Here is a 27,493-nt window from a genome sequence, read left to right as displayed (position 1 = left end):
CCAATTACGACCCGCCGTTTCGGGCGAAACGTTACAGAAATATATTTGTGTTAGTGTGCAGCAAGACTCTTGAATCACTTAACAAAAATCGTATTGTAAAAATTTGATCTATAAATATCAATACCAGTGGTTCTAAAAAGTTTTAGGCCGCGCTTCCCTTTTTAGAATTTGTCAAGTCTCGCGCGTGCCCCCAAAGTGACTAGCTAACAATAAGCTACAAATAACAGATAGCAAGGCGAATGTTTTATTCGAAAAACAGGTTGAACATACGTGAATGGAACGTTAATATCCATAATAATAAAATGTGAATATCAAACAAATATTTTTTAGTTAGCTTCCCGCCCACCAAAAAATTGTCTACGTCTTACTTGCGGGCGCGCCCCGTTTGAGAACTAGTTGTCTATACGCCTTCTTTCAATTAATAACTTCACGGACTAGCACTCTGTCAAATATCATGAGTATGAATAGCAGTAGTCCCAAATAGTATTAAAATTTTAAAATTTTACAACAAATCATTTATCTTTTACCACTTGGCGAATAAGTCCTCGCTAAACTGAAAATTCTTGGATATCTTCGTAGTTATTTCGCAAAAGTATTAACCATATTGAAGTATACGCAATGTTACTACGCTGTTCGGTATTATAATATATCATAACCACCACCGCACAATGTGCGGTGAGATAGCACTGAAACAAAGTAGGGCCTACAGCCAGTCGCAACAACAATACAAACAACAATATGTTCAACACACGTAAGATTACTACGTTATTCAATAAAATTGTTTTAGCATATGGGCAAACATACATCCAAAGAATAGCTGTATGGAGCCTATTGTATGGAGATGTACTATTACCACTGGTAATTCAAGTAAAAAATTATTTTCCAATATTTTATTTGTTGGTTTGTGTGAGGCTGACACACATGGCAGGCACCCTTTCCTCCTCGCATCTCTCCCCGAATCAAGTAAGTTTCAACCAGTACAAAACAAATTGTGTACAAATAACCAGAAAATAGCACTTACAGTTTTAGTGGGGAAGAAAAGCCGCAGGAAACCCAAAACATGTTGACTAAGCAGCGATATTCAAGGTGCGAATGCTTTTAAAATTGCTGAGTTATGGAGTATGAAAAAACATTGGTGTTCAGTAATACTATTTCTATAATTAAATTACCCGATCTTTTTAACTAGATATTAGAAGCTTACGTGTCGCTGCTCGATAACTAGAATTAGTTTTCCGTCTGGAATTAAATAAGTAAGTAAGTTTCGGTATTGTTGTGAGAAACACTTCAAACGGTTGTTCTCGGCTGGCGTTCGTTATTCGAAACTTCTTGCTTAAAAGAAGCGATGAGATTGGACGGAAATTTGAAGTTTCAATTTTTCTTCGACTGCTCTGGGGCTTCGTTGTTTTTCTCACCTTATATATATATAATTTATATTTTTTATTCACCCCACGCTTGCTTGCTACGCACGTCGTTTCTTCTTTTCATCGTCACATTCTAAAAACACATTTCAGGTGTTCTCATAATGTCTTCAGGCAGCGACACCTGAATTGTATTATATTTTTTGCATAATATTTTCTTGCTTGCACTCCGGCAGCACGATTGTACCATTTCGTGACCAACTTTCCTTCTGGTCCTTTGCCTGCTGGTCGGGCCTATTTCCTCTCTCCTCGACCAGTCTGCTGGTAGCGTCCCTTGCTCGGCGCTCCTCTCTTGTGCGGATCAGCCTGCCTGCCATTTCTTTTCTCGGCCGCCTTTCCTCTCGTCTTGTCTGCTGAGCATATCCTGGTGGCTGGGTCTGCTGCCCTTTCTTTCCTCGGTGCACGTGCTGGTCCTCTACTGCAGCTCGGTCTGCCTTTTCTTTTCTTGACGACCTGCCTGTCTTGTCTGGCGGTGCTATCCTGCGGCTTTGTCTGCTATCTCCTTCATCGACGGGCCCGCTGGTTCTTCCTCCCTATCCTGCGGCTGGGTATGCTATCTCTTTGCTCTGCGCATCTGCTGGTCTCCTCTTCTACGGCTCACAGCCCGTCTGTCCTTTCTTTTCTCGACCACCTGGCTAACCTGTCTGCTGGCCCTCTGCTACAACTCGATCCACCCCGTGAGTTTCGAACCTGCGCTCGTGCCTGACCTGATGTTTGACAACGTCTCTGCGTTTCTCCTGCGCCACCGTCACTTACAAGGACCGAGCTGGCCAGAAACTTGGTTATTTAACAACGTCACGCTTAGCAGCCCACGACAAAACTAATTACCCCGAAATAATTATTACTTTAAACATACTGCGTTGATTCGAAGCAGGTGTATTCACGTTTTAATGTATGCTAAGTCGTTCAACTGGGACTATAGTGTGCGCTCCTGTAACTCTTAAATGTGCGGATTTGGAAAATAATATGATATCCTGTTTCTAATCGTGGTTCAGTTTAGTTCTTTTTATAAAAAAAAGGAACAGTAATTCTGCAATCATTGTCGATAATGTGCGTTAGATAATTAAAAGAGCGAATCCGTAAACCCCAATTCTGACTGTCAGTAAAGGAATACAAAGACTGGAAGACGATTCATCGATTTGATCATTTTTTACCTCTTGTGCTAACTGACCGCCCTATATCTGGTTTACTGTTTCTAAATTTAATAAACATCTCACGAAAAATCTTGAAATTGGCGCGGCGTTATGTTCTTTTACAGAATAAAACGATATTATACAAACTGGTAATAAAACGAAAAACCCGACAAGTTTTGCCCAGTGACAGGTAAAACATGCCATCCCGCCTAATGCACTAAAAATGAAACGCAGTAAATTGCGCGTGCGATGTACCTTTCTATTCGCTCAGTATCTGCGTCAAAGCCACACGCCATATTTTTCCGGATTATGATGAAATATAATCTAATCAATGTAAAGTAGCCTATGGTCGATCAGTTTCTAATATACTAAAATAAATGCATAACCGTAGGATTTTATAGCAGATCTTCTTCATTTCTATATTTCCCTGTGAAGGTTCATATCCGAATATCTACCTTCATATTCATTTACGTCGTGGAAAACTAATAAACAATATGAAATAAATAAAATGCATGAAACAAATTACAGAAACAGATATCGGCTTGTTGCAGTGGACGAGGTGTCGCGAAAAACTCATCAGTCCACAAGTCAACCAGTCAACGACACTTTGAAGCAGCAAATATAGCAACGGAAGAACCCAATATTAAACATTTACCTAATTAGACACAATAATATGATTAATAACAATAAAAAGAATAAGAAATAAACTACAGATGCCACAATGACTATGGAATATTACCTAAATGCTTACTTAGTAATTAGACACAATCATACAAAAAGAACAACAAAAATTCAAATTAAACTTCGAAATGCCACAACACCTATCTGTTTTGAGCATTAGCATGATTGATTAGTTTGATATTTTTTGCAGGGGGGGGGGGGGAGCCTAATTCCTTATCTGGTGTACCACGGCCCCCCGTCAGATTACGACCAGTTTATGCAGGGTAGGAGATCAGTTAGCCAGATATTTGTTCCAGTTGCATGGGCTTGTTTGGGATTTTCTTGGTCGAATAAGCCTAATCGTTTCTTAACTCTCATTTGGAATTATCAAAAATAAAATTTTTAGGTACAAAAATTTACAAATGTTTTTTTTTTATGTAGATTACGCAAGTCGTTATTTTAAATCCGGTTTTGACTGAGTATAAAATTTAGAAATATTAAATAAAAAATAATTATTAGATTCTTGGTTGTTATTATTCATATTATTGGTAAACTGTTATTTATGTTATGCAATTAATTTTTCATTTCAAGTCTCAAGTATATTTTATGTCTGTCCCATTTGTGTTATGTAAATACGGCTATAGACTCCGGTCATCGAGAACATTGTTTTTGCACTTGTTTTGCCGTCGAACGGGCCGCCCTTTAATGCTCAGCTGATTCCCAGATTAGGTGCTAACGTTTACTTATGTCTGTATTTGAAAAAAAATTTATTGTGAATTAACATAAAATATATAGTGCACTAGTGCAGTACCGATAGTCCTAGATAAGGATACGAGAGAGAGAGAAATTTATTTTTCGTAAACCAGAAAAAAAATACGGAAATAGCAAACAATAAAAAGTTATTCAGTATAGACTGCTACCGGTACTAGACTAGACTACGAGCTACTGAACTGCGACGTTTTTTGATCCACTATGGCTTCTATTTCTGTATTTATAAAATTAGGCCTCTATCTGTCTATAGCCTGTACAGCTGTACGGTTCTCCAATTTCAAGAATGGTCCCCACATTGAAATACATAAATTAGGATAAAACGGTGAGTGCAAACCTCTGGTTTACGAGACAGTTTGGGCCCCATAAATAGGCATATTTCAGTAATTTGGCAAACCAGTTCTGCGCAATAAACTAAAAGAAAGCACAATCTAAAACCTCACCATAGGATTCCTCATAAAAAAATGTATTGATGAAAAATTTTTTACAGTAGCATATAAATATATTTTGGTTTTCTCGTAAAAAATATCATACACAAAAACCAAACAATGAATGCACAGAAGATTAGGAAAATTGGGGGAACTGGCAAAACCTCTATAAAGGTTTAATGCAAGTAAATATACATGCAAACATGCTGCATAAATATGCACACGAGCGTTTTCAGCAAAATGAACACAATTTTGGTCTTGTGACGGCCACGTTCAATTTAGATCATTATCGAGACGAGCATGGTGCAATCTGACGCATCCGCCATCATGCCAGACTCACTCGTTTCAGGATCAAATAGAGTATTTGTTTAATTGAACAAATAGTCTGGCAATCTTGGAATCGAAGAACTGTGTCCTTCTGATTGCCAATGATGTTTTCGTTATAACCATTGCTATGAAACATTCAGACATTAGCCAAAATACAGCAGTGAGACGTAAAGTTTTCAAACTTATTATAAAACTGTGAACTATGAATTATACAAATTTAATTTGAACTTTTCAAATTAATGTTGAAAAGTAAATATTAAAAACATTCATAAGCCACCATTTTTGGCAGCGCCAGATCCAACTATTAGGAGGAGCTGCATTAAACACAGTGACCCTGCGGCTCCAGCTCTGGGTAAATATCTCTTTATCATCTCAATTTGAAGGGGCACTACATATTGACGCATCGTGCTAATCTTCAGGAATATGCTGACCACCGCATCTCTGGTTATCCTGATTGGGTTTGCAGGTTCAAATCTCATGCAGGGTTAATTATGTGCGAGAGGATTGCTGGACTCCACATCCAGTACAGCACACTATCCAAATTCCAAGAATTTGCCTCAATAAAACAAACACTCCATGTGTCTCATAAACGAGGGGCGTCTGGGACCACGACAGATGCTTCATATTGCGCCATGCTTGTCTCAATAATAATCTAAATTAATCGCGGCCGTCACATGACCAAAATTGTTGTTTTTTGCTAAAAACTCTCGAATGCTACGAAAAAAAATTTTTCTTTGGTAAATCAGATTATTTTTTCTCAAGGAATTCAATGATGACGATACTAGATTGCGCTTTTTTGTAGTATTTTGCGCAACTTCATCATACTGTATTATTACTAATATTGAGGGACAACAATGTCCAGATGTCTCCCGAAGGAGGGGTCTGATCATCTAAAAGTAGGGTTTTTCTGAAACGGGACAATGTCACCCGATTTGTATAGTGTGCCGTACTGACATTGCCGGAGGGTGGTTCCATAACCCCTCTCCACGATCAATTACATGCTTCCGAAATAAAATAACTGGCTAACCAATCCCATACCTGACATGGACAGGTAGCCCGACGAGAGACTGTGGGTTGCCATATTATTAAACTTTTTATAGGGTGTGCTCGTCCCTATGATAAATATGTAAATCCTACCCATATTATAGACTACTAGACCAGTAAATAAATCAACTTCCGAAGTTGGAATAAATTTTTAAAATAGGAACACTCTTTATTTTGCGATTACAGTTAAAATCTAAAAGATGGCGACTGCTGCGCCTTTACGGCCTCCACAGGGAAGTACACATTCGTCCACGAGTTCGTCATCGCCCAGCGTTCATCGTAGAATGCTTAATCGATCTGGTGTTAGTTGGACGGATGATTTACCAGTCTGTAATTTGTCGGATATTGGAATAGCTCCGAACGTTGTCTATCTTCAGGATGGTAAAACAATGGAAGCTCATCAGTATGCCGACTTTTCTTTCAATTTCAGGTTGGTAAAGATGTTTAAAATGAGTGCAGCAAGTCTCATGAATTGAATAGAATAGCCATTTACACTCTTGCTACAGCATCCTAACGTAATACACATACGGATCCACCTGCGCAAAGGCATAGAGAGCAAGGAAAGGTAGTTAGTTTCACGCAACCTCAACTGTTAGTAAAATTTGTACGTTGTTGTTTTGTTCTGTAAAGCTTTTTTGAATAGAAATATCAAATTTTTATAATTCAAATTGATTTTATTCAAAAATTATTATTTCAATCAGTGGTTATATGACAGTCAAAAAAATGCAGTCATTCTATATTCAAATATGTAAATCATTTGAGATATTTTGTACTCTGTCTGTCTGGTGCAAGATTTCAGGAGTGAAGTTGAATGTTTTATTAAAATCGAAATAATTTTGAAATGCCAAATCCAACTATCTTTGCATTGGTTGGTTCTTCAATAGCTTTGTTTGCTAGTTGACCATGTAGTGATGACTCATGTTTATTGAAGTCCTTGTCATTGTTATATTTAGCAGATTCAATGAATTTATTGTTTATTGGATGACGCATATTTCAGCATTTTTATGTTGAACCAGTTATGTGTGACCAATGGCCGAGATGTATCATGATTATGAATATAGATAGTTCTATATGGGTTCTTTAGTAATACAGGCAGTTATAATCATTACTTATTGATCTTTAGATCGGTAAGTATGTTGATAGGTATTTGTCTGTCTGTCTGTCTGTCTGTTACATGCATGCAATATCTCAAGAAGGTGTGGTTGAATCTGCTCCAAATTTTGCATGTGCATTCATCATATCTCGGACCAGAAGCCTATTGATTATGAATGAATTCTGTCGTATAATTAGCGAGTTATCAATTAATTAGTGATGGGACACGCAGTATCACTATAGAGTCATGAATCGAATCCGCAGTTTCGATCGATAAGTCTTCGGTCTCCGACCGATATTCTCATTTAAATATTTGTCACAAAATTTTTCAAAACCTATAATCTACTACGGTAATTTAGTAGTGGGCAAGGTTTTCGGACCAGGGCATCATAATGAGAGTGACATGGAAGTTACATTTCATGAACAATATTTACAGTGTTTCAAAACTGAAAGTGGAAAACTTAATTTTATCGCTATCTCAACAAATTCCTTGAGCTAAAACATCAAAATTTGGTTTTGGCAGCGTCAGGCGGGCCAAATCGAATTACCCAGTCGGCCGGATTTAGCCCATGGGCCAAAGTTTGCCTATATGTCAGATCTATTTTATTGCCAATTAGCGACTTTTTCGACATACTGGACATGGGTTCTTTTCCAGATTTTTCAACTGGCCGTGTTCATCATTCTAAATATCTGAATATTCTCATCATGGTTCTATAGTCTGAAGTAATTCTGCCATGCTGTACATTCAAATTAATATTTCAATAGGTTTACATTTTGTTGTACATTATTCATGGTAAAAGTCACTTAGTAACTTTTGAAATTTATTCCAGATTCTCTTTGATTTTGACACAGAAAGACATTTAATTGGGGCCTCCAGCGGGTTCCCTTACTTTTTCTATTCATAGTTTTTGCGCATTTCACTCTGTATAAGGAGTTACTAGATTTTGGGAAGAAAATAATTTTATTTGGTTTGGCATTTCTTATCTAATTTATTACACCTTGGGTGGCCGTAGCTGCATGGGATTGTCTGATGTTATTACTTATCGATTTTAATCGCTAAGTATGATGATTGGTATTTGTCTGTATGTATGTCTGTTAGATGCACGCGATAAAGCGAGATTGAATCTGCTCCAGATTTTGCATTTGCATTCATCATATCTCGGACCAGAAGCCTAGATTTTAATGAAAATTTGAGCTTCTTTCACTGGACTTTTGAGTTTGGTCATGTGGTGGTATCAATAAGCTTGTACATTTTCTATAGCATAAGCATAGAGCGATGCTTATGGGCCTGTTTTACAGTAAGCCATGGTACAAACTACAAACTGCTAAATTTAACATGGTTTGTCTAATCTTAGATGATTTGTACATCCATCCTCTACCATACCTCAGCGACCCCACCGACTCCATGACCTGTTTGCAACCCTACCTAATTATCACTCCGACCCAATTTGGGGTCGCGACCCCTGGTTTGGGAACCCCTGTATTAGACTCTCAGTGAGGGGATAAGAATGATTGATAAACTTAGGACAGGATTTACATATTTCACCTGTGAGAAAGGAAAGTTGATAAGACGGCTCAATCATATGATTGACCTTCGATTCGACCTATGGTGAATAAAAAAAAAACAAGAAGAAAGCCGATAGGACAGCTTAATCATATGGCGAACCACGGCCTCTTATCCGGTTACCGTTCCATGTCGGGTATGGGATTAGTTAGCCAGGTGTTTGTTTCCGGAAGCATGGACCTGATAGGGGAGGAAGGTGTAACCGATCAGCAGTTACGTGAACCAACCTACGGTGGCGAGGAGTGTAGAAATCCATGGGATTTGAACCTGCGAACACGCAGGGCTGTGGCGAGCATATTTCTAGCTCTTAGCATGTTGCGCCACACCATTTAACCTGATATGTCATTATAGTTAATCCGGACGCTTTAGCCATCTCGCTTAGTAATGAAATATGTTACAGTTTATTTGTCTACATTGCAAACATTTCTAGTTGCAATCACTCATAATTTAGTCCTGTCTCATATTAGATCAAGTTGTATTTCAATAACTAGAGAGTAGTGTTTACCGATGTGCTCAGAAACAAAGTTTTCAGTCTATAGGTGACTCATTTTTATGCACATGAATTTCAAAATTTTTTTTGTATGTGGACTTTGAACGGGCTATTCCAAGTGACACTACAAGACAATTCCAGAAATTTTTCATGTTGTTAGATGCAATATATTTTTACATTTTCAGCTACATGTTTTGTTTTATTGTCCAATCAGTTGCTTTATTGAATATGTAAAAAAAAAATTGCACAAAAGTTAAAACCAAGACATACTTAGTGGATATAAAAAATAACGTAAAATATAGTGTGACAACACAGGACAGCAAATCCACCTTGCACTAACAGTACTTATGCTGTAATTTTTTGCGATGGTACAGCAGGAGCCCATAATATTTTCTGGTGCAGTAGCTGAAGGAGCTCTATGTGTAGCTCAATTCACCTAATGTAACAGTGTAAATCCATGCCAATAATTTGCATTTTGTATGTGACACTACAGGACGATACACCACAAGACATTTTTCCACTTCGGAACAGCGGCCTCTATCATCTCTCAAAATTCTGGTAATAAATTGTTAAATAGGCGAAGAAATTTCCTACAGCACTGCAAACATTTAAACTTTATTAACTTAAATTCAGTGAGTCCATTTCATATGAAAAAAATTTATCACACAATCAAACACTTTGTGTCACGAATCATCACAAAATATGCCAATTATACCACAATTTCTACATTTTAGGCCATTTTTTAAAAACCATCAAAAACCTAGGTGAAATTTCAACTTTTTCGATGAAAGGGATGCAGTCCAATAAAATTCCAATGTCATTTAATATAAAAAATACAAAAAAATTACTTTCACTACACTTTTAAAAAAATTGATGGAATTCAACTTTTGCTTGGAATGGCCTGAACATGCTGTTATATAAATTTGAACCAATGCACTTACATAAAAGTGTTTTTATTCTGATGGTTATTAAAACCCTTAATGATAGTTACAGAAATCAATATAGTGTTTTTAGCAATGACTTGGAAGTGTTGTGTATGAATATGATTTAATAAATCTTTACCCAGAATATGTGCTTCATAATTAGAAGTTCCAAAAGTAAATTTTTGACATTGGTTTTTACATTGGTCCTCGCGGCATAGCTAGACATGGTTGATTGAACTTAAACATTTATTGGAATATCAAATAATAAATTTAGAATGTTTTTATTGAAAAAATATCGTTTTTATGCATTGGTCATCTCACTAATCTGACAGTCAAACAAATGCACCTTCTACAAAAGTTGTTTATGTACTTAACTGTTCCGCGTTATTAAAATATTTAATTTCTGAACTATCACTAATTGTAAAATTCGCAAACACATTTTCTCAGCTTCAGAATTGCAAATAATTTGGTTTTGCCCATAACAAGTTACAGACATTTACGACGTTTACTTTTCCACACATACCAGTTATATAGGGTGTCCATGAATTCTCTTTACAATTTCAGTTTTGTTATTCTCAATATATCTTAACCAGGTTTGTTGTTTTTTAATTGTTCAAGTATTTTTACTTCATTTAATACATCTGTGATGGTCAAAACAAAATATGGTATATAAATTCACTGTAATTTTAGAAATTTATGGACACCCTATATTTATGTAATATATATAGTATTGAGGCATGTTATTGAATAAAAAATTGTGTTCAGTTTGACAATCTACCCTTTTGTGACAAGTCTATGTACTGCAAAAATTATAAACTGACAGGCCTAACACTGTTGTAGGATCAAATATCTTTTTTTATTATTCATAGTATCAGGTATTGAATATTTCGAATGCTTTCAAGGTTTAGTGAATTCAAGGTACAGAATAATTGATTCACTTGCAATAAAAATTGTAATCTTATGGTTTCAATTTTTTGAGTACATAGGCTACCAGATTTAGGAATGTTACATGTTGAACAAGGCCTAGTAATTTCATACTCTTTAAAGAAAATTTAGAGAATTTATTTGAATGGGTAAACATTCTATATGAAAGAATGAATTAAACAGATTTCAAGTTATCTAGTTTAGTTGAGCATTGTCTGATATGTCCTAGTAATTCCATAATTGTTTGAAACATTCAGGAGAATTTATTTGAGTGGGTAAATATTGAATATGGAATGTTAAATTGGGAAGTTTGAGGGTTAACTAGTTCAGTAGAGAGTAGAAATGTATTGTTAATATCGGCCATTTTTTCGTATCTGTATCGGCTAAATGTCGGCCGATATTTCTGATATATTCGGATCGGTAACGACAACAAAAGTGGCATCTGTACATCTCTAGTTCTTCAGAATTCTTCTTTGTTTGATATGATGATCAATGCTGTGTATGTTTTGGTCAGATTGCCATTTCACACTGGTAATAATTGTGCTTGTGCTATTACTTGTTGATTATTACTTTTTACATGTTTGTGTGAGAGTGCTTCTTTTGTGATGGCACAGAAAAAGCTGCACATGTTCAATCTGCATTGAGGAAAGTTTGACTTTTCACATAGGCTACCGATTTCAAGATATTCTGGCATATTGTGGAAAATCATTATTCAACTTATACCGAAGAGTTCTATTGGTCTTTTTAGTCCACTGAGTAAAGTTTATTGAACTCCATCAAAACGAAAGTTTTTCTTTGTCTGATATAATGATTCATAATGTTAGGGTATAGGTATGATTTCTGTATGGCCAGAGATAATTGAGGTCACATTTCTTGTTATTAAAGTCAGCCACATATTTAACATTCCAGAGATTTTTTACATTGTGTTGAATTTACAGATTAAAGGTAAGATAACCCTAACATTTGAATGATCGCTCAACTGTGTCAAAATTACCAGCAAGGTTCATATCTAGATAGTTTGGAATGCAATATTCCTGTTCACATATTATTTTGGAGTTTGAGATTTGCAAGAAGATTTACATATTTATCCGAGGGGGGGTTGAGAAAGCCGATGAGATGGATTAATCATATGGTGAACCACGGTCTCTTGTCGGGTTTGAAATTAGTTAGCTAGTTATTTGTTTCAGATGCAAGGACTTGAATTGAATGCATGGATTTGATGGAATTAATATTACAATTCGATTATTTTGTAAATTTTATTTCAACCATGCTTCAGGATGGAAGCAGCAAATTTTATAACAATTTGTAGTAATGTCATTTATTGAATCATCATAAGCCTATTTTCGAGGCTTTTTGCACTGGACAATGGCTTGCATAATAAGGACTACTATGTATGAAATGACCCTAATTATTTCATCTCGGCATTCTACCCCAGCGGTTCCCGAACTTTTTGTTTGTCCGACGTCAATTTATCGGGAAAAAATTCACAGCGCGCTTGACACTAAAAAATATTGCTACCTTTAAACACAAAACTCAATTTTGTGTTCGTTAATGAGTACTTTATGCTTGTAAAGTTTGTAAACATGATAGGCCTGAAGAATAAAGGCTAAAAGTCAACTCTTCTTTCTCATCTCTGTCTGATTTTCTTTTGAAATGCTAAAAAATCACTCATGTTCGCTAAACTCTGTCCAGCAGTTAAATGGACTGTATTGAGTAGTGTCTACCTCTATTGTTATGTAACAATAAAGATTGCTTTGCTGAACATGAACCAATTTGGTAAATATTCCTACTTTGAAAACATTATTTTTAGAACATCTTTGGAATTGTTGATTATTTTTCAAAGCCATCTGTGGCCTAAAATAGCAAAAAACACGTTAATGAAGGCCACTGTAAATATCAGACCAGCCTTGATAAAGCTAGTTCAGATATACTGACTCGGAGTGACTCCCATATGTTTCTAGTGGAATATGACCCAAACCCAATGCCCTACTTGATATTGCATATCCATGAATATTATTTTAAAACATATCTTCAGGATAGATTTATTTTTGACCTTGGTCTCTTCTGGTCTAAAATAACAAAATGGAACCGTACTTATTAAGACTACCGATATTATCACACAATGCTTAATAAAGCTAATTCAAATGTATTTATTATTGACTTGTTGAACATGAACCAATTTAGTAAAATATTTCTTATTTAAAAACAATATTTTAGAACATATATTTGGAATAGTTGATCATTCATTTTGGTTATCTGTGGCCTAAAATGGCAAAAAACTTCTGAAACTTGATGAAAAAGGCCTCTACAATTATCATGTGTTCCTAGTGAAATACAGCTAAATGTATTGTATAATATACTTGAAATTCCATATTCATGAATACTATTTTATATAATTGAAATAGTCGATTTATTTTTAGCCATGGTCTGGTCGAAAACAACAAATACAAGTCAGTAATTAATACCAATGTAAATATAACAGAAGGCTTTAAACTTGAATCAATTTAGTAAATATTTCTTGTTTGAAATATTATTTTAGAATGTTTGACATTCAGTTTTGGCTATTTCTGTGGTCTAAAATAATAAAATAGGTGTCTTTCAGACAGGCTTAATGAAGTTAGTTCAAACAATTGAGTCCATGTTGCTATAAATTGATTTATTTATATACCAGGGGTGATTTTGACGTCAAAGAAAACTGATTTACATACAACTGTAAATAATTGGCTCAATAATTAAATTTGGCCAAGGATGTTGTGTAAGATTATCCATGTATTATGTTACAATCATGTCTGGTTGTAGAAATTTAATGATCTGTTTGTAATTCTATACACAATAGACCAGTGTCTATCAAAACGGCATGCGTAGTAAAAGCCTCTTTCTCCTTAGCCACACAGGCGTGTCGATTATAACATCACAAACTGTCGCACAATAGAAATTATTGTTAAACAATAGCATAGATTGTGAACTTATAATAATGGTCAGAATTATGCATTGTCTATGTGGTTTGTCATTTTATATCATTATGATATATAAACTCTTGCTCACACTGCCGTTATTATTGCGGATTGTGGGTGACGTAAATCGGACTCATTATAATGGTAAAATGACTGAATATCCTGTGGATTATGGACCTTTACAAGATAATAAAATGTTGTTCATGCATTCATAAGCTGAATCTCTATGTATTCATAAGCTCTGTGAATAAAGATATTTATGACTATTCAGACACATACGAAATTTGTTATGGTTTTTCCTAATTTTAATAAAATCACCCAATATGCTTTGCAACTTGGTATCTCTAAAATGATTATTTAAATACTTTTTATGATGATAGGATTTACATATTTATCCCGGTGAAAGCCAAGTAGATGGCTCAATCGTATTGCGAACCACCGGCTTCTCGTTCAGTTACCAGTCATGTCGGGTACGGGATTAGATAGCCAGGTATTTTTCGTCTAGGAATGGATGCCATTGAAAGTTTTGACCAATTTTTATTTTGTAACACATGACATGCAGGAAGCCGTAATTGACCAGTGCTTAGTGAACCACCTTATGGCGGCGAGGAGTCCAGCAACTTTTTTATCCCCATAAACATAAAAGTTCCATCCTAAATATAAATTCATTTTTAGGTCCGATCACAACTGCTACCTCTATGGATTATTTGACGGACACGACGGAGTAAAAGCCTCACAGTTTGCTGCCTCTCGACTTCCAGCGGAATTATTACTCGGACAAATAAACCCAAACTATAATCCACCAGATTCATCAATACGAAAAGTTTTATATCAAGCATTTAGCATTGTAGAAAGAGGCTTCTTTGAGTCTATAGACGATGCTCTTGCCAAAAAGACCTATTTACAATCTCAGGTTTGGTTCAACCATATTGGTTAATATTTGGCTTTATTATTTAAGATTTAACAAATTAGTGTTGTTTTGGAAAAATTGCCTTATAAATACATATAAAATTATTAGCGCATATTAGTAACTAATTTGGTTCGCCTACTTTACATCAAGTTATAAAGAGACTGAAACTTATGGGTATGGGTATATTCACTTGGCTAACACAGACAGTCCCCGAACTCGTAATAGAACTAAAACAAGGAAAATCTGAATGGAATTATGGCGCAACTGTAACCCTAACATACACTACGGAAGTGCCTGTTTTTCTAATATATAAATAGTTTGTTTTCACCATTTTCTGATATTAATATCTAGGGTGTCACTTCCTGATATTGTCTTTCTCATTGTTTTTTTTTTATGTCTCCTCAGTTTTGTTATCCATTTTTTATCCAGTCCAGTGTGCTTTTTCAGTAAATAAATAAGGCTTCTAATTATGTACCATTTCAGATTGACGATCGGATGCCAATCGAAGCCGCTGCTAAAAGATATCCGGATATTTTCAAAAGAATGAAAAACCTTGATAATGAGATTAAAGGTGTGTATGAAGTTTTTTATATTCAATACTTTTATATGCCAAGGCTTTGTACAAGTATTCACAGCTCTAATGCTGGGCATTTCAAATCGAATAGGTAATTGTTCGAATCGAGTCAGACTAATATTTCAATTTTTCCCATCAAACTCTCTCATTACATTGATTAAATGCGCAGTAAGCTTTTTCTTGTGTGTTCCAATGTTATTAAGATTGAATTTCTATTTGTTTTACAGAAGGTAGTTGCGTCTCAGTCTCAAAAAGTATAGGGAATCTTTGACTTACATACATGTCATTTCACATTACGATCATTTATGTGCTCGAAATTAACCTCTCACATCCAATTGATTGATTGAATGTGCTAAATAGTATTAAACTTTTTCTTGCGCGATTTAATGTTATTAAATTTAAATTTTCATTCCTATTACAGAAAGTATCCCTAAAGGTTGATGTATAACAAGTCATCTATTTATCATTTCACATTACGATTATTCACTCAAAATTAATCACTTCCGTCGCATTAATTTAACTTTTTCTTGTGAGATTTAGTGTTATCAAAATCAAATTTTAATTGTATTACAGAAAGTAGATATATCTCAAACTCAAAAAAGTACAGGGAATCATTGACTTACGTATTTATCATTATTTTTCAGGTGGAACAACAGCAGTGGTCGCACTTATTATAAATAACAAATTATTTGTCGCAAACGTCGGGGAATGTCGAGCTTTACTTTGCCAACTCAACTCAAAGACTAATCATGTAGAGGTTCGTAGTGAGTAGTGACTGGACAAGTGCTGTTTAGGGTGCTCATTAATAAATAAAAATCTTTAGAGAGAATAATTATTAAGTTTTCCATCGTTTCGATGTACAGTGTACTCTCTTTTTTATGTCTAGTCGTCGGATTTCAGGTGCTTATCAAAGATGAATTTTCAAATGAAGGTATTTCTCAAATATAAGATTTAATATTTTGAATGCAACCACTTTGAACGTATTTAAGTATTCATTTTGAAAATCTCAATCTACTTCTTTTGCTCAAACTGAACTACACATTTTTTGCAGGTTCAACAAATAAGTGTTGATCATAACCTGTATCAAGCGCAAGAACAGGCAAGGTTAAAAATGTTGGGATTGAATGTGGAGAAACTGCAAAATAGAGGGAAATTAGGTGAGTATTGAGGTTTTGTTGATTTTTGTTTGGTAATCATCGGGGCATCGACCTAATTATTGGTACTCCTGTAGTATGTGCAACAAGATCGCGGACACCGGAACGTAGTGCGTGTATCAGGTTAGGGTTAGACCATAATTTCATGCACAAAAACTACGGTAGTCACTTGGCTAGTCCCCAAACTCGTAATAGAACTAAGATAAGTAAAAATTAGAATGAAATTATGGCCTAACTCTAACCTGGTACACATACTATGTTTATGTGTCTGACATCTTGGTTCACATACTACAGGAGCGCCTAATTATTTTTGTGCCAATGACTACTGAGTGGAACAAAACTTCAGGTTGAGGTAAATTTTGACTTCGGTCTTCGGCTCTGAAAAAAAGGTTGATAACATGAACATTTGCGCATGCAATCCTTTCCTATTTTCAGTTGTTATGCTAACTTAACTTCAATCCTTCGAACCGTCACCATTGCATTCATTTAACGGAGTAATTTTTGAAAGTTCGGTAATGAAGTTTGGTCACATTTGTTAATTTTTAATTGTATTCCGTTAATTGGCAAGGCCAAATCTCTTATCAAGCGCTATCCATTGACATCTCTGACTGCAATAACTATTCAGTGTAAGTTACTGGGTTTTCATAGTTTTTTAGTTATGTTTCTCCAATGAAGCAGCCCAAGATTGTCTGGGAGTTCAGTTCCCTCAGGATCAGGGGTGGGCAACTTCTCTAGTCGGCGGGCCGAATGTGGAAAAATGGAGTCTTCGGTGGGCCGGATTATAACATGAATAGTATTTAATATCTTAATCTCATATCTATTCGCTAATGCAAGAAAGAAAGTTATAAATTGTGTTTAAAGTAAAGTTTACACTAGAGACCAAAATAGAGACCAAAAAACACATAGTAAAAGTGTAATATCATAATGTACTGATGTACAGTCAGCGGGCCGGTCGAAATCTCGTCGTGATCCGTATGTTGCCCACTCTAGATTTTTCCATGTTAGTGGTAACTTGAATTGTTCCAAGTCTCTTTAAGATCACACTGTATGCCAGTTGCCAGTGATATTTTTAATAATATTAGCTCACATTTATTGTTGAAGGTTTATTCAACTTCCTAACGGAAGTAAATTAAATTTAAAACTTATATTTTTTTCGGGAGTGTGCCGCATCATGCATTGTGCTTGCCGCAGGTCTGATTATATTTCAGGGATTCGCAGATTCGTTTTCTGTAGGGGAATAATTAAGTGCAAGAGGATTGCAGAACTCCGTTTAGAGTGGTTCACGAAACCGCTGGTCGGTGATTGCTTCCTCCACCATCAAGCCCATGCATCTGAAAACAAATAATTGGCTAATAATCTCTTACATGACATGGACTGGTGACCGGACGAGAAGCCGTGTTTTGCCATATTAATAGAATATCATATCCCCCGCTTTCCACTTTACTCCGAGATTAATATTAAATCCAAACCTATTTATTAGCGATATTAACAGCGCAATTGTTTTACAGGTGTAAATGAATGTACTCGTTGTATCGGTGATTATTCTGTAAAAGGCGGATACAAAGAGATTGAATATCTACGAGATGCCACAAGTGAACCTTCTATTTCCGAACCCTCAATTACAGAAGGAATTATAATAGATGAATATCCAGGTTGGTTTCCTAAATTTTTTATGGAAGGGTTGGGCATTTCCACTTTGAACAGGACTTCGTATGACGTATAAGCAGGGATTCCATACCGTCCTTTTTTCTAAGATTTGTTCTTAATTTTTACTTATTTTAGCTTGCGTCTTTATTTGTCTTATTCGGACTTTGTGTTGTTTGTTTTATCGCCAAAGCTTCATTGTGGCATCATAAAAGCAACACAATCTTATTTGGAACACAAAGAAGCAATGCACAGATAGGCATGGAGCATTGTTAGTGTGGCGATCGTTAGGTTTTATCGTGGTGGTGGTTATTTTAGCCTAAATTTAAAAATGAGCGAATGTAAGAAGTTTTTCGTGAGTACCGGAAAGAATTCAAAATTAAACGAAACTTGAAGAGTAAGTGCTTCGCACACTGTGACGTTTGTAATTGTGACATTAACCTGGAGGGCATAGAAAAGCCAGCTATTTCTGCTCACAATGCAGAAATTTTTTCAGTTCTTATTTTGGGTTCCAGATTGGTGGAATCCCTGCGTATAAGCAGTAATTCTAGGTTTGATCTTGCCCGTTTTATTTTGGACATTTACATTTCAAAACATTTCATCATTTACGTTCCATCCATGTATTTTCAACATGTTTCTTGAAAAAACATACTTTTGCCTCACTATCTGTTATTGTTAGCCATTTATTTTTGAGGTGGGGCGCGAGACTTGACAAATTCTAAAAACGCCTAATAAGTTTGTGAACTACTGGTATAAATCATTTGTACTGTGTCTTATTGACTTTCAGCTCCTGAAATACCGTATTTCTTCGCGTATAATACGCACTTTTAAGGCCAGATTCCAAGTTTAGAACAAGGGTATTATGCATTGACATAGGAAACATCAGAAAAAATATTAACAGAATGCCGGAAACGCTTCCACAAATAAACACCCACACTGCAAGAGAGGATTGAAAACCCAATATGCATATTATGCACGGAGATTGAAAACTGCTCGGCGCTCGCCACAAGTGTACAAAAGTGCATGCGCTCATCTGTCGGTGTGTATTATGCAAGGAGAAATATGTTAATTATCGTAATTACAAAATCCTAAACTCCTTTTTTCAGGTTCTTTTCTAATCCTCATGTCAGACGATTTATACAAATCTGTTCAGAAATGTGCGAAGAACGTCGACCCCAATGACTACATTGCACAACTTACTTCAACAGAAATATTGAAACGTCAGTCTATTGAAGGTATGGTGATTGTTCTTACACGTATATTTGCCTTTTAATCAAAAAAGCTCACCCTGCTGCACTATACGATAATTTAAAAATTTAACAATTGAAAAAAAATTGAAATATTTACTTTATGAATCAGATAATTAATATTACTGTTTTCTAAATTGGTGTACCCACTTGAACGGTATAAACCTGACATGAGCAAACTACAACCCGCGGGCCAAATCCGTCCCGGTGAGTAATTTAATCTGGCCTGCCTGACGCTGCCACAACCACAATAAAACCAACTTTTGATGTTTTAGCCTAAGACTAGCGCAAATAATTTGTTGAGATTGCGATTAACTTTTGACACGAGGCTTATTGTTTTTCACTTTCTCTTTTGTAACACTGTAAATATTGTTCATGTAATATAACATTTTACGTCACACTTACATTAACCGGCCAATCCACTATTCGAACACAGACTCGGCAGGATAACTTGTTGGAATTTGAGCATTACGTTCATATATCTATTATACTCGATTGAGTTCAAATATTAGTTTTGGACATCCTTGTCAACAATGCAATTAATTATTATCTACATAGGTGTGGCATAGCAGGTTGCAAACTCTGACTACTGTCTGTGCCGGTATCATTGCTAAACTCGCGTACAAATATTCGAGAAATGCTTTCTTGTTATATAAATTATAAGGTAGCCTACTCCCGTAGTATGTGAACCAAGATGGCGGACACCGGAACATAGTATATGTACCAGGTTCAGGTTAGGCCATAACTAGCTAACTATAGGGACATTATTCACAAGACTATACCACTCAATAAGAGAGAATAGCAGTCACCATCGCCCGCTTATAGATGGTTACCTAATTAATTACAACAATTATATTTATCAGAACACCTCCCCAACAATGCAATCATTTTTCACACAGGTGTGGCAGAGCAGGTTGTTGAAAAGATCGCGTACATGCACAAGTACTCTTATGGAAAACAACCTATGATGTGTAGAGGAGACATGACATTGATTGTACGAAACTTTACTCATCCTGTCGGTACTACAACTCACCCTGTTGTCACACATAATAGTGAAACATTCAATGGTGGGTCTGCGGATTATTGTGTATTTCTTTTTTTTTATTGCCCTTGCACTCGGAAGGTGCGGCCGTTTGGCTCATCATGCTGGGCGTTGAGAGTTCTGGCCACCGCACCTCTGATTACCCTGTTCGCAGGTTTGAATCCCATGCGGACATGGTTATGTGCGAGAGAATTGCTTGACTCCTCGCCGTTATAGGTTGGTTCACGTAATCGCTGGTCGGTTATGGCTCTCTCGGCCATCAAGTCCAAGCTTGCGAAAACAAAAAACCAACTAATCCCATAACCGGCCTGTAATGGTAAATGGGCGAGAGGCCGTGGTTCTCCATATGATTAAGGTTGTCATCTGAACTTGTGTTCTTTACCCTAACATAATTGGGTGCTCACGTAGTACTTGAACCAAGATGGCGGACACCGGAGCGTAGTATGTCTGCACCAGGTTAGGATCAGGCCATAGTTTTATTCCAATTTTCCTTATTTTAGTTCGCTGACTAGCCAAGTGACTCCTGTAGTATTTGTACCTGAGATTTTGGCCTAACCTGGTACACATACTACGTTCCGGTATCTGTCAGCTTGGTTCACATACATCAAGAGCACCCATAATTGGGTGATATCTAGAGTTTGGTACCCTGTAACTGGATCAAACTCCCTCCCCATTTTGAAATGTCAAAAAAGCATTTTTCTGTATCAAACATGGAAATTTAACATAGCATATTTCTAATCTTTCAGTCATGGCTAGATTAAATTTTTTATAGATTTTCCGATCACAGTTTCAGTACCTTATTCCTACGCTGGGATTCCGACGTGTGAGCGGCCAAACATCAAACTAGTTATGCCAAGCGCAGGAATTTATTCAACTCCTCACAAAGGAATGGGGTCCTATTCATCAAGTACCCCGTCTGATGACACGCCCACTAATCTGATTGGTGGGTCAACATCTGGGATCGATACCGGAACGACAGAAGCTTTATCAGGTTCGAAATACGGAAAAATTTTATTTATAAATTCGTGGATGTGATTCAGGGATGCTCACTAAGGGTGTACCCAGGGGAAGCCCCTCCCCCTCCCTTTTGAAATGTAAAAAAGCATTATTCTTTATCATACATAGCGATTTTATGTATCTTGAAACGCTTTTTAATAAACCTCCAAGACTCTTAGAAACTCGCGTTGTCCCAGCCGTGCCTGCTAGCTGTTTATGTCTAACATGGAAATTAAAATTTTGAAGGCTATTTTTTAGCCCTAGAATAATAAAGGCACTGGGCAGAACGGCGAAAGATTTAATGCAGCGACAAAAGCAAAAATATATTTCGATAAATGACATCATAATGACGCCGATTGTTACATTGTGCATCTTATTATAATTTAATCGTTAGCTGAGCTGTTGGACTAGCTTTTGTGAATAAACTGTTTTTTATTCACAGTTTTTCATAAGCCTGTTGAGGGTTGAACTTCTGGCCCAGTAGCAAGTCTATTATCCATGCCCAACCCTGTATTAGGATAGCTTACTTATATACATTGCTTACATATATATATATATATAGGTAAAATCTCTTTTTGACAACTTTTGTAGAACACATGGTACCCAACCTCTTATGTCACGTTGCCCCCGTCCGAAGGCTTTTAGCATTCGTGGCCCTTATTTGCCATTACATTGATATTTATAGTGATAATATGATTTGTAGATTCCAAATTCCATTAGGTCCAAACAATTCTTGCCCAACAAAGTGAAGACACGCTCTGAAATAACCTCATCAAGCAATTAGACGAGAATATCGGTCAGAGACTGAAGACTTATCGATCGAAAGTTGGGGGATCCCCCAAAACAGCGCTCTTACTCCATAGTGACACCTTGTGTCCCATCACTAATTTATTAATAAACTCGCTAATTATACAACATAATTCATCCAAAATCAATAGGCTCCTGGTACGACATATGATGAATGCACATGCAAAATCTGGAGCAGATTCAATATCGCTTTCGTGAGATGTCGCGTGCATCTAACAGACAGACAAACAAACAGACAAATACCTATCAACATACTCACCGATTAAAATCGATAAGTAACTAGTAAGAAGGGAGTCTTCTTGTAAAGGGATGGTGAACTCTCACCAACTGCTATGTGGCCCCTTTGGTGGGCAACGGGCCCTAGTGGAGAACTGCTGGTATAACATGAACTATAATATTTTCACAGGACCTCGGACATCGAGTCGAACCCATAGTTTATTACTCGCAGAAGATGACAGGGCTGATGACTTCAATGAAGAAGATTTTTTTAGGTGAGTAAATAGAAGGTACCGTAGTATGAGCAATAAGATGGCGGACACCGGAACGTAGTATGTGTACTAGGTTAGGGTTAGACCATAATTTCAGGTACAAATACTACGGGAGTTACTTAGCTAGTCCCCGAACTCGTATTAGAACTAAAATAAGGAAAATTGGAATAAAATTATGGCCTGACCCTAACCTGGTACACATACTATGTTCCGGTGTCCGCCATCTTGTTGCACATACTAGGGGAGCACCAAATAGAGACGGTTCGCATAGAGCTAATATTTTTGAAAGTACTGTAGCCTTCCTGGTTCTACATTGACTACATATTGGGAACCGCTACATTAGTATGTAACGTTACGTAGTTCACTTAACTGCTGGTCGGTTACGGCTTCCTCTACCATCAAATTCATGCATCTGAAAACTAATAACATGCTAACTAATCCCATAGAAGACATGGACTGGTAACCGGACGAAAGTCTGTGGTTTGCCATATGATTTCAAAGCCATCTTATCGACTTTCCTCACCCTGGGTAAATATGTACATCCTATCATATCTTTTCCCAACTTAAGACTGGTAACCTAGCCTGTCTTATCTGACTTTTTTTTCGTGATAAAGATGATAATTATATCCTAAATATGCTATTTTTTCTACAGGCCTGACCAAAGTGAAAGTATGGAATTAGACACTGATGGCCGGGTCGTGTCGTACATCAAATTTGATAGTTTTTATAAAGAGTGGAACCGGCATAACACAAACAATTCTAATGTAAAAAGTAGGGTAGCTTGGATGAATAAAAGGTGACAGAATCCTGGTTAATCAAGTGGAACAAAATTCCGAACCGAAAGTGGTGGAGCTGAACCAAGGGTGTGAAACAGATAAAAATGCGGACGATGCGTGACGTTGCGGTATTGGCACATTCCCTTTTAGTTGAAATTAGTCTGTAAGATCGCACTTCATTGGGTTTTAAACTGATAACATTTTTGACATAACACAAACCAAGGGGGTGAAGCAGATAAAATGCAGACGATGCGTGACGTTGCGGTATTGGCACATTCCCTTTTAGTTGAAATTATTCTGTAAGATCGCACTTCATTGGGTTTTAAACTAATAGATTTCTGGCTTTGCAGCAGAATAAACAATTCCTTGAGGTGTTTGTACTCATCAGTGGGTTGTTGTTATCTTTGTCATTCCACTTCATCATGAATTTGACTTATAAATATTGAAGTGTGACATTGCAGCATTGCCACTCTTGATTAGAATTAAATTATTTTGACAATTAATGCTTCAGTAATCTTTACTCCTCAGAAATGTCAGAATTTACAACGAAGCATGCAGTTGCAGCATTACACTATTAAAATGAATTTAATTATGTCCAGTGATGCTTTATTGGTGATTTCATCGGGCGAATTCACAATAAACTTGAAGTGTAACTTACTAGCATGAATACCCTTCAGGAATGAAATTATTCACACTATTTATGCACCATTGATTGGCATTAAGCCTCAACTTTACATTATTTCAATTCGAGTGTGACCTTACAGCAGGGGTCGGCAACCTACGGCGGTAATACAATCCGGCCCGCAACGCTTCACTGAATTATAGTTACAGAACAGCTGTTTTGACGATTATACATTCTTTACGTAACAGAATTGACGCGTGTAGACTAAATTTTATTATAATCTAACATAGATAAAATTCACAATTACTTGTTTAATTAGCCTATGATTTATTTATAATTTGACAAATGGCAACAAAACGCAAAAAGTTGATGCTAATTGCAAAGCGTTCAATGGTGCCGAAAGTCTTCGAAAGGATTTTTTTGAGATGCAATGCAATGTCACTGCTTGATTTTTATTATAAAAAGTATCATCCGTTCAGTTTTTAACTTTCTAAAAAATGTGCGGCCCGCAAATGACTTGCAACCCTTATTTTAGCACGCCAGCAACAAAAGGTTGCCGACCCCTGCCATACAGCAATGTAGGTACTCTTTTAAGATGAAAATATTCCGACCAGTTATGCTTCATTCGTTCCTGTTCATTGTGCGGATCCATTGAAATCAGTAACTATAGCATTCCAATTATTTCTTTTTTACGATACCAAAGACTGAAGGCTAATTAAAAATATATTTGCGCTCAAATCAGGGAAAATCTACACTAGATCCAATTTTCGAGCCATTTAAAAAACGACTCCAGCTCTTTGTTAACAAATTTTTATTACAGCACCCAAATCAAAAAAAAATTTTAGGTCACAAAACTTATGGCGTATGCTTGTCGTCTTTTTATGGCGAACAAGTTCCGATAGTCGAACACCAATCCGGAACGAATTATGTTCGACTACCGTGGTGTCCCTGTATTTAAACTCTAATCTGTTTTTTAGAAGTACTGACTGTTATAGCTTCATTTTCAAGATTAAAAAATCTTTTCAGGGTCTTTCCACTACCCTTCCGGTTCACAAAAGACTTACATAGGCTTATCATTAGGGCTGGGCATTTCGAATCGAATAGTAAATTATTCGAATCGGTTCAGAGCGAAATTTCGAAACGCCGCCATCTTGTTTTCATCTTTCCGCTAATGGTCGAGGTGAATTCCCCAATTTTTTTTTTCATTGGAGTCATATTTATTCAACAAAATTCTACCATATGACTATTTTCTGTAGTGAGTTATTGATAAAACGTGTTTGTTATTTTGTGTGAATGCTCAGTAATCTATCTGGGTGATTTATTCTATGTCTTCAGTAATTCATTTGTTGAGAGGACCAATTACTATAATAAAGTCGCTTGAAAATATATATTTTCAAGTATTCGAGATTCGATTCAAAAAAATTATTCGATTCGATTCTGAAATCGCAAGGTATTCGAAAATGCCCAGCCCTACTTGTCATATACAGTATATGAGAAAGGGACATTTTTTTATGACTGAATCTATTAAATCGGTGATTCTCGAACTTTTTAAGCCGCACCCCCTTTTTTAGAGTTTGTCAAGTCCTATGTCCCACCTCAAAAATAACTAGCAATAGATAACAGATAATGAGGCGACAATTTTATTCAAAAACTTTGAAAATATGTGGATTGAACGGAAATATCTAAAACAAATGTTAATATTCAAAATAAAGTGGGCAAAATCAAATCTAGCAAATATTTTTAATTCGCTTAACGCACCTTCAAAGAATTGTCTAGGGCAGGGGTTCCCAAGCTTTTCTCAGGACGACCCCAAAGACAACTTTCAAGTGTCCAGTGCGACCCCAAGTCAATATATACCTATATTTTTCATGAAACTTCAAGAGCTTCCTTCACTGGACTTTTGAGTTTGGTCATGTGGTGGTATTAACTAAAATAAGCTAAAACCAAACAGTGATGTCACAATAAGCACCTACATTTTCTATAGCATAAGCATAGAGCGCCTGTTTTACAGTAAGCCATGGTACAAACCGCTAAATTTTGATTTGTCAAATCTTAGATGATTTGTACATTCATCCTCTACCTTACCTCAGCGACCCCATGACCTGTTTGTGACCCTACCTACTTATCACTCCGACCCAATTTGGGGTCGCGACCCCTGGTTTGGGAACCCCTGGTCTAGGGTCCCCTCTTGTGGGGCGGGATACGATTCACCGTTTGAAACCACTGATATCTAAGAATCAAAAAATTGGGACAGTGACACAGAACAAACCTTGGTTCGATTTAGAGGCTTGATAATATTCAGCCCATATGGATATCAGTATAATATTCAAATCATTGGGAAGGATGCACAAATCTTTAATTGTCTCTTGAGAATACTTGGTAGACAATGCCGAGGTGGGGCCTTGCTTGACGGTGGCCAATTTTTCACACAAACTACACTGGTTATAAAAAATAATGAAATTTATTTTCTGTTTTTATTAATAATGATGTCGAGTTTTAATATTTTATGTGTTGATTTTATAACGAGTTTGGAAATCCTTTTATCAAATTCTATTTTTCTTTTTTCTCATAAATTTTTTACATAAATTAGGGGTGAAATGTTTTTTTTTTCAAGATATTTCCTATAGCCTTGGTGGGCCAACGAATCTTATATATTTTATGGGAACATGTTGTTTTTTAAATCTTTTTCAGTCTTAAAATGTTGGCTAAATCAACCTACATGAAGAATTTTTCAAACACTTTGTTAATTTGTTTGTATTCCGAGATTCCAAAAAATCGTTTAAGGGAAATTTAATTAAGGTTGAGAATTCACATTATTATCTTACTATTTTTCTCTAATGCTGATTTTCTGCCACTAAAGTCAGTAATATGGAAGATTTCTATCCTCACATATTAGCCGAATTAGCCATTTTGAATTGCTCCAAAGACATTTCTTAGGCAATATCTATGTACCTACAATCGCCCCCCATTCACGTTAGCGAGGCACCGCAGGAAACTCCTTACATTCTTCGTCCACTGGCCAGGACCACCCGTTTTATGTATTTCTGTTCTAATCTACCTATTGTGGTACTATTACTTTTACATTGTGTTCTTCCAATCTTTAATGCAGTTATCTCGTTTGCTGATTCATATAATATAAAACAATTCCTTTGTGTTGTTGCTGGAACTGGCGTAGCGTCAAGCAGGGCTAGGGGCTTAGATTAAAAAAAAACGACTCAGGACTGAAAACATTTTGATTGCAGGTTTAAGAATAATTTCGACTCCATCTCCCTATTTCACTTACTGCAAGGTCTCTTTAAGTGTCGTTTAGTATGCTCATTTGACTTTTCGTATTTTACGGACCATAAGGCGCACCGTCAATAAATTGCTTAGGTTGTGGTTTCATCCATACATAAGACGCAACCGGTACTGGTTTTGAATGTAGGCAATAAAGCTTGGTTCATACATTAGGCTTATAAGGCGAACGATCGATTTCTTGGAAGGCCTTATGACCCAGGAATTACGGTAA

At 36.3% G+C, this 27,493-nt stretch overlaps 1 protein-coding gene across 2 annotated transcripts; it reads left to right on the top strand.

Annotated features, from left to right (window-relative positions):
* Positions 1–4,285: 4,285 nt before the first annotated feature.
* Positions 4,286–27,137, top strand: LOC120326885 (TGF-beta-activated kinase 1 and MAP3K7-binding protein 1-like). Of its 2 annotated transcripts, none has more exons than XM_078111646.1 (12): positions 4,286–4,304; positions 5,965–6,208; positions 14,401–14,638; positions 15,119–15,206; positions 15,854–15,966; positions 16,261–16,366; positions 17,872–18,015; positions 19,114–19,242; positions 20,154–20,321; positions 21,084–21,287; positions 22,506–22,590; positions 23,240–27,137. In XM_078111646.1, exons 2-12 carry the CDS (start codon positions 5,979–5,981, stop codon positions 23,385–23,387), a joined length of 1,653 nt encoding a protein of 550 aa, XP_077967772.1. In that variant the 5' UTR covers positions 4,286–4,304; positions 5,965–5,978; the 3' UTR covers positions 23,388–27,137. The 2 variants fall into 2 exon arrangements, with proteins under 2 accessions (XP_077967772.1, XP_077967771.1); XM_078111645.1 differs by having other exon boundaries at positions 21,069–21,287.
* The last annotated feature ends 356 nt before the right edge of the window (positions 27,138–27,493 follow it).

The sequence above is a fragment of the Styela clava genome, chromosome 4, assembly GCF_964204865.1.
Source record: "Styela clava chromosome 4, kaStyClav1.hap1.2, whole genome shotgun sequence".
NCBI classification, from domain to species: Eukaryota; Metazoa; Chordata; class Ascidiacea; order Stolidobranchia; family Styelidae; genus Styela; species Styela clava.
The sequence above is the reverse complement of the archived record's forward strand: the minus strand, read 5'-3'. Positions and strand labels throughout refer to the sequence as shown.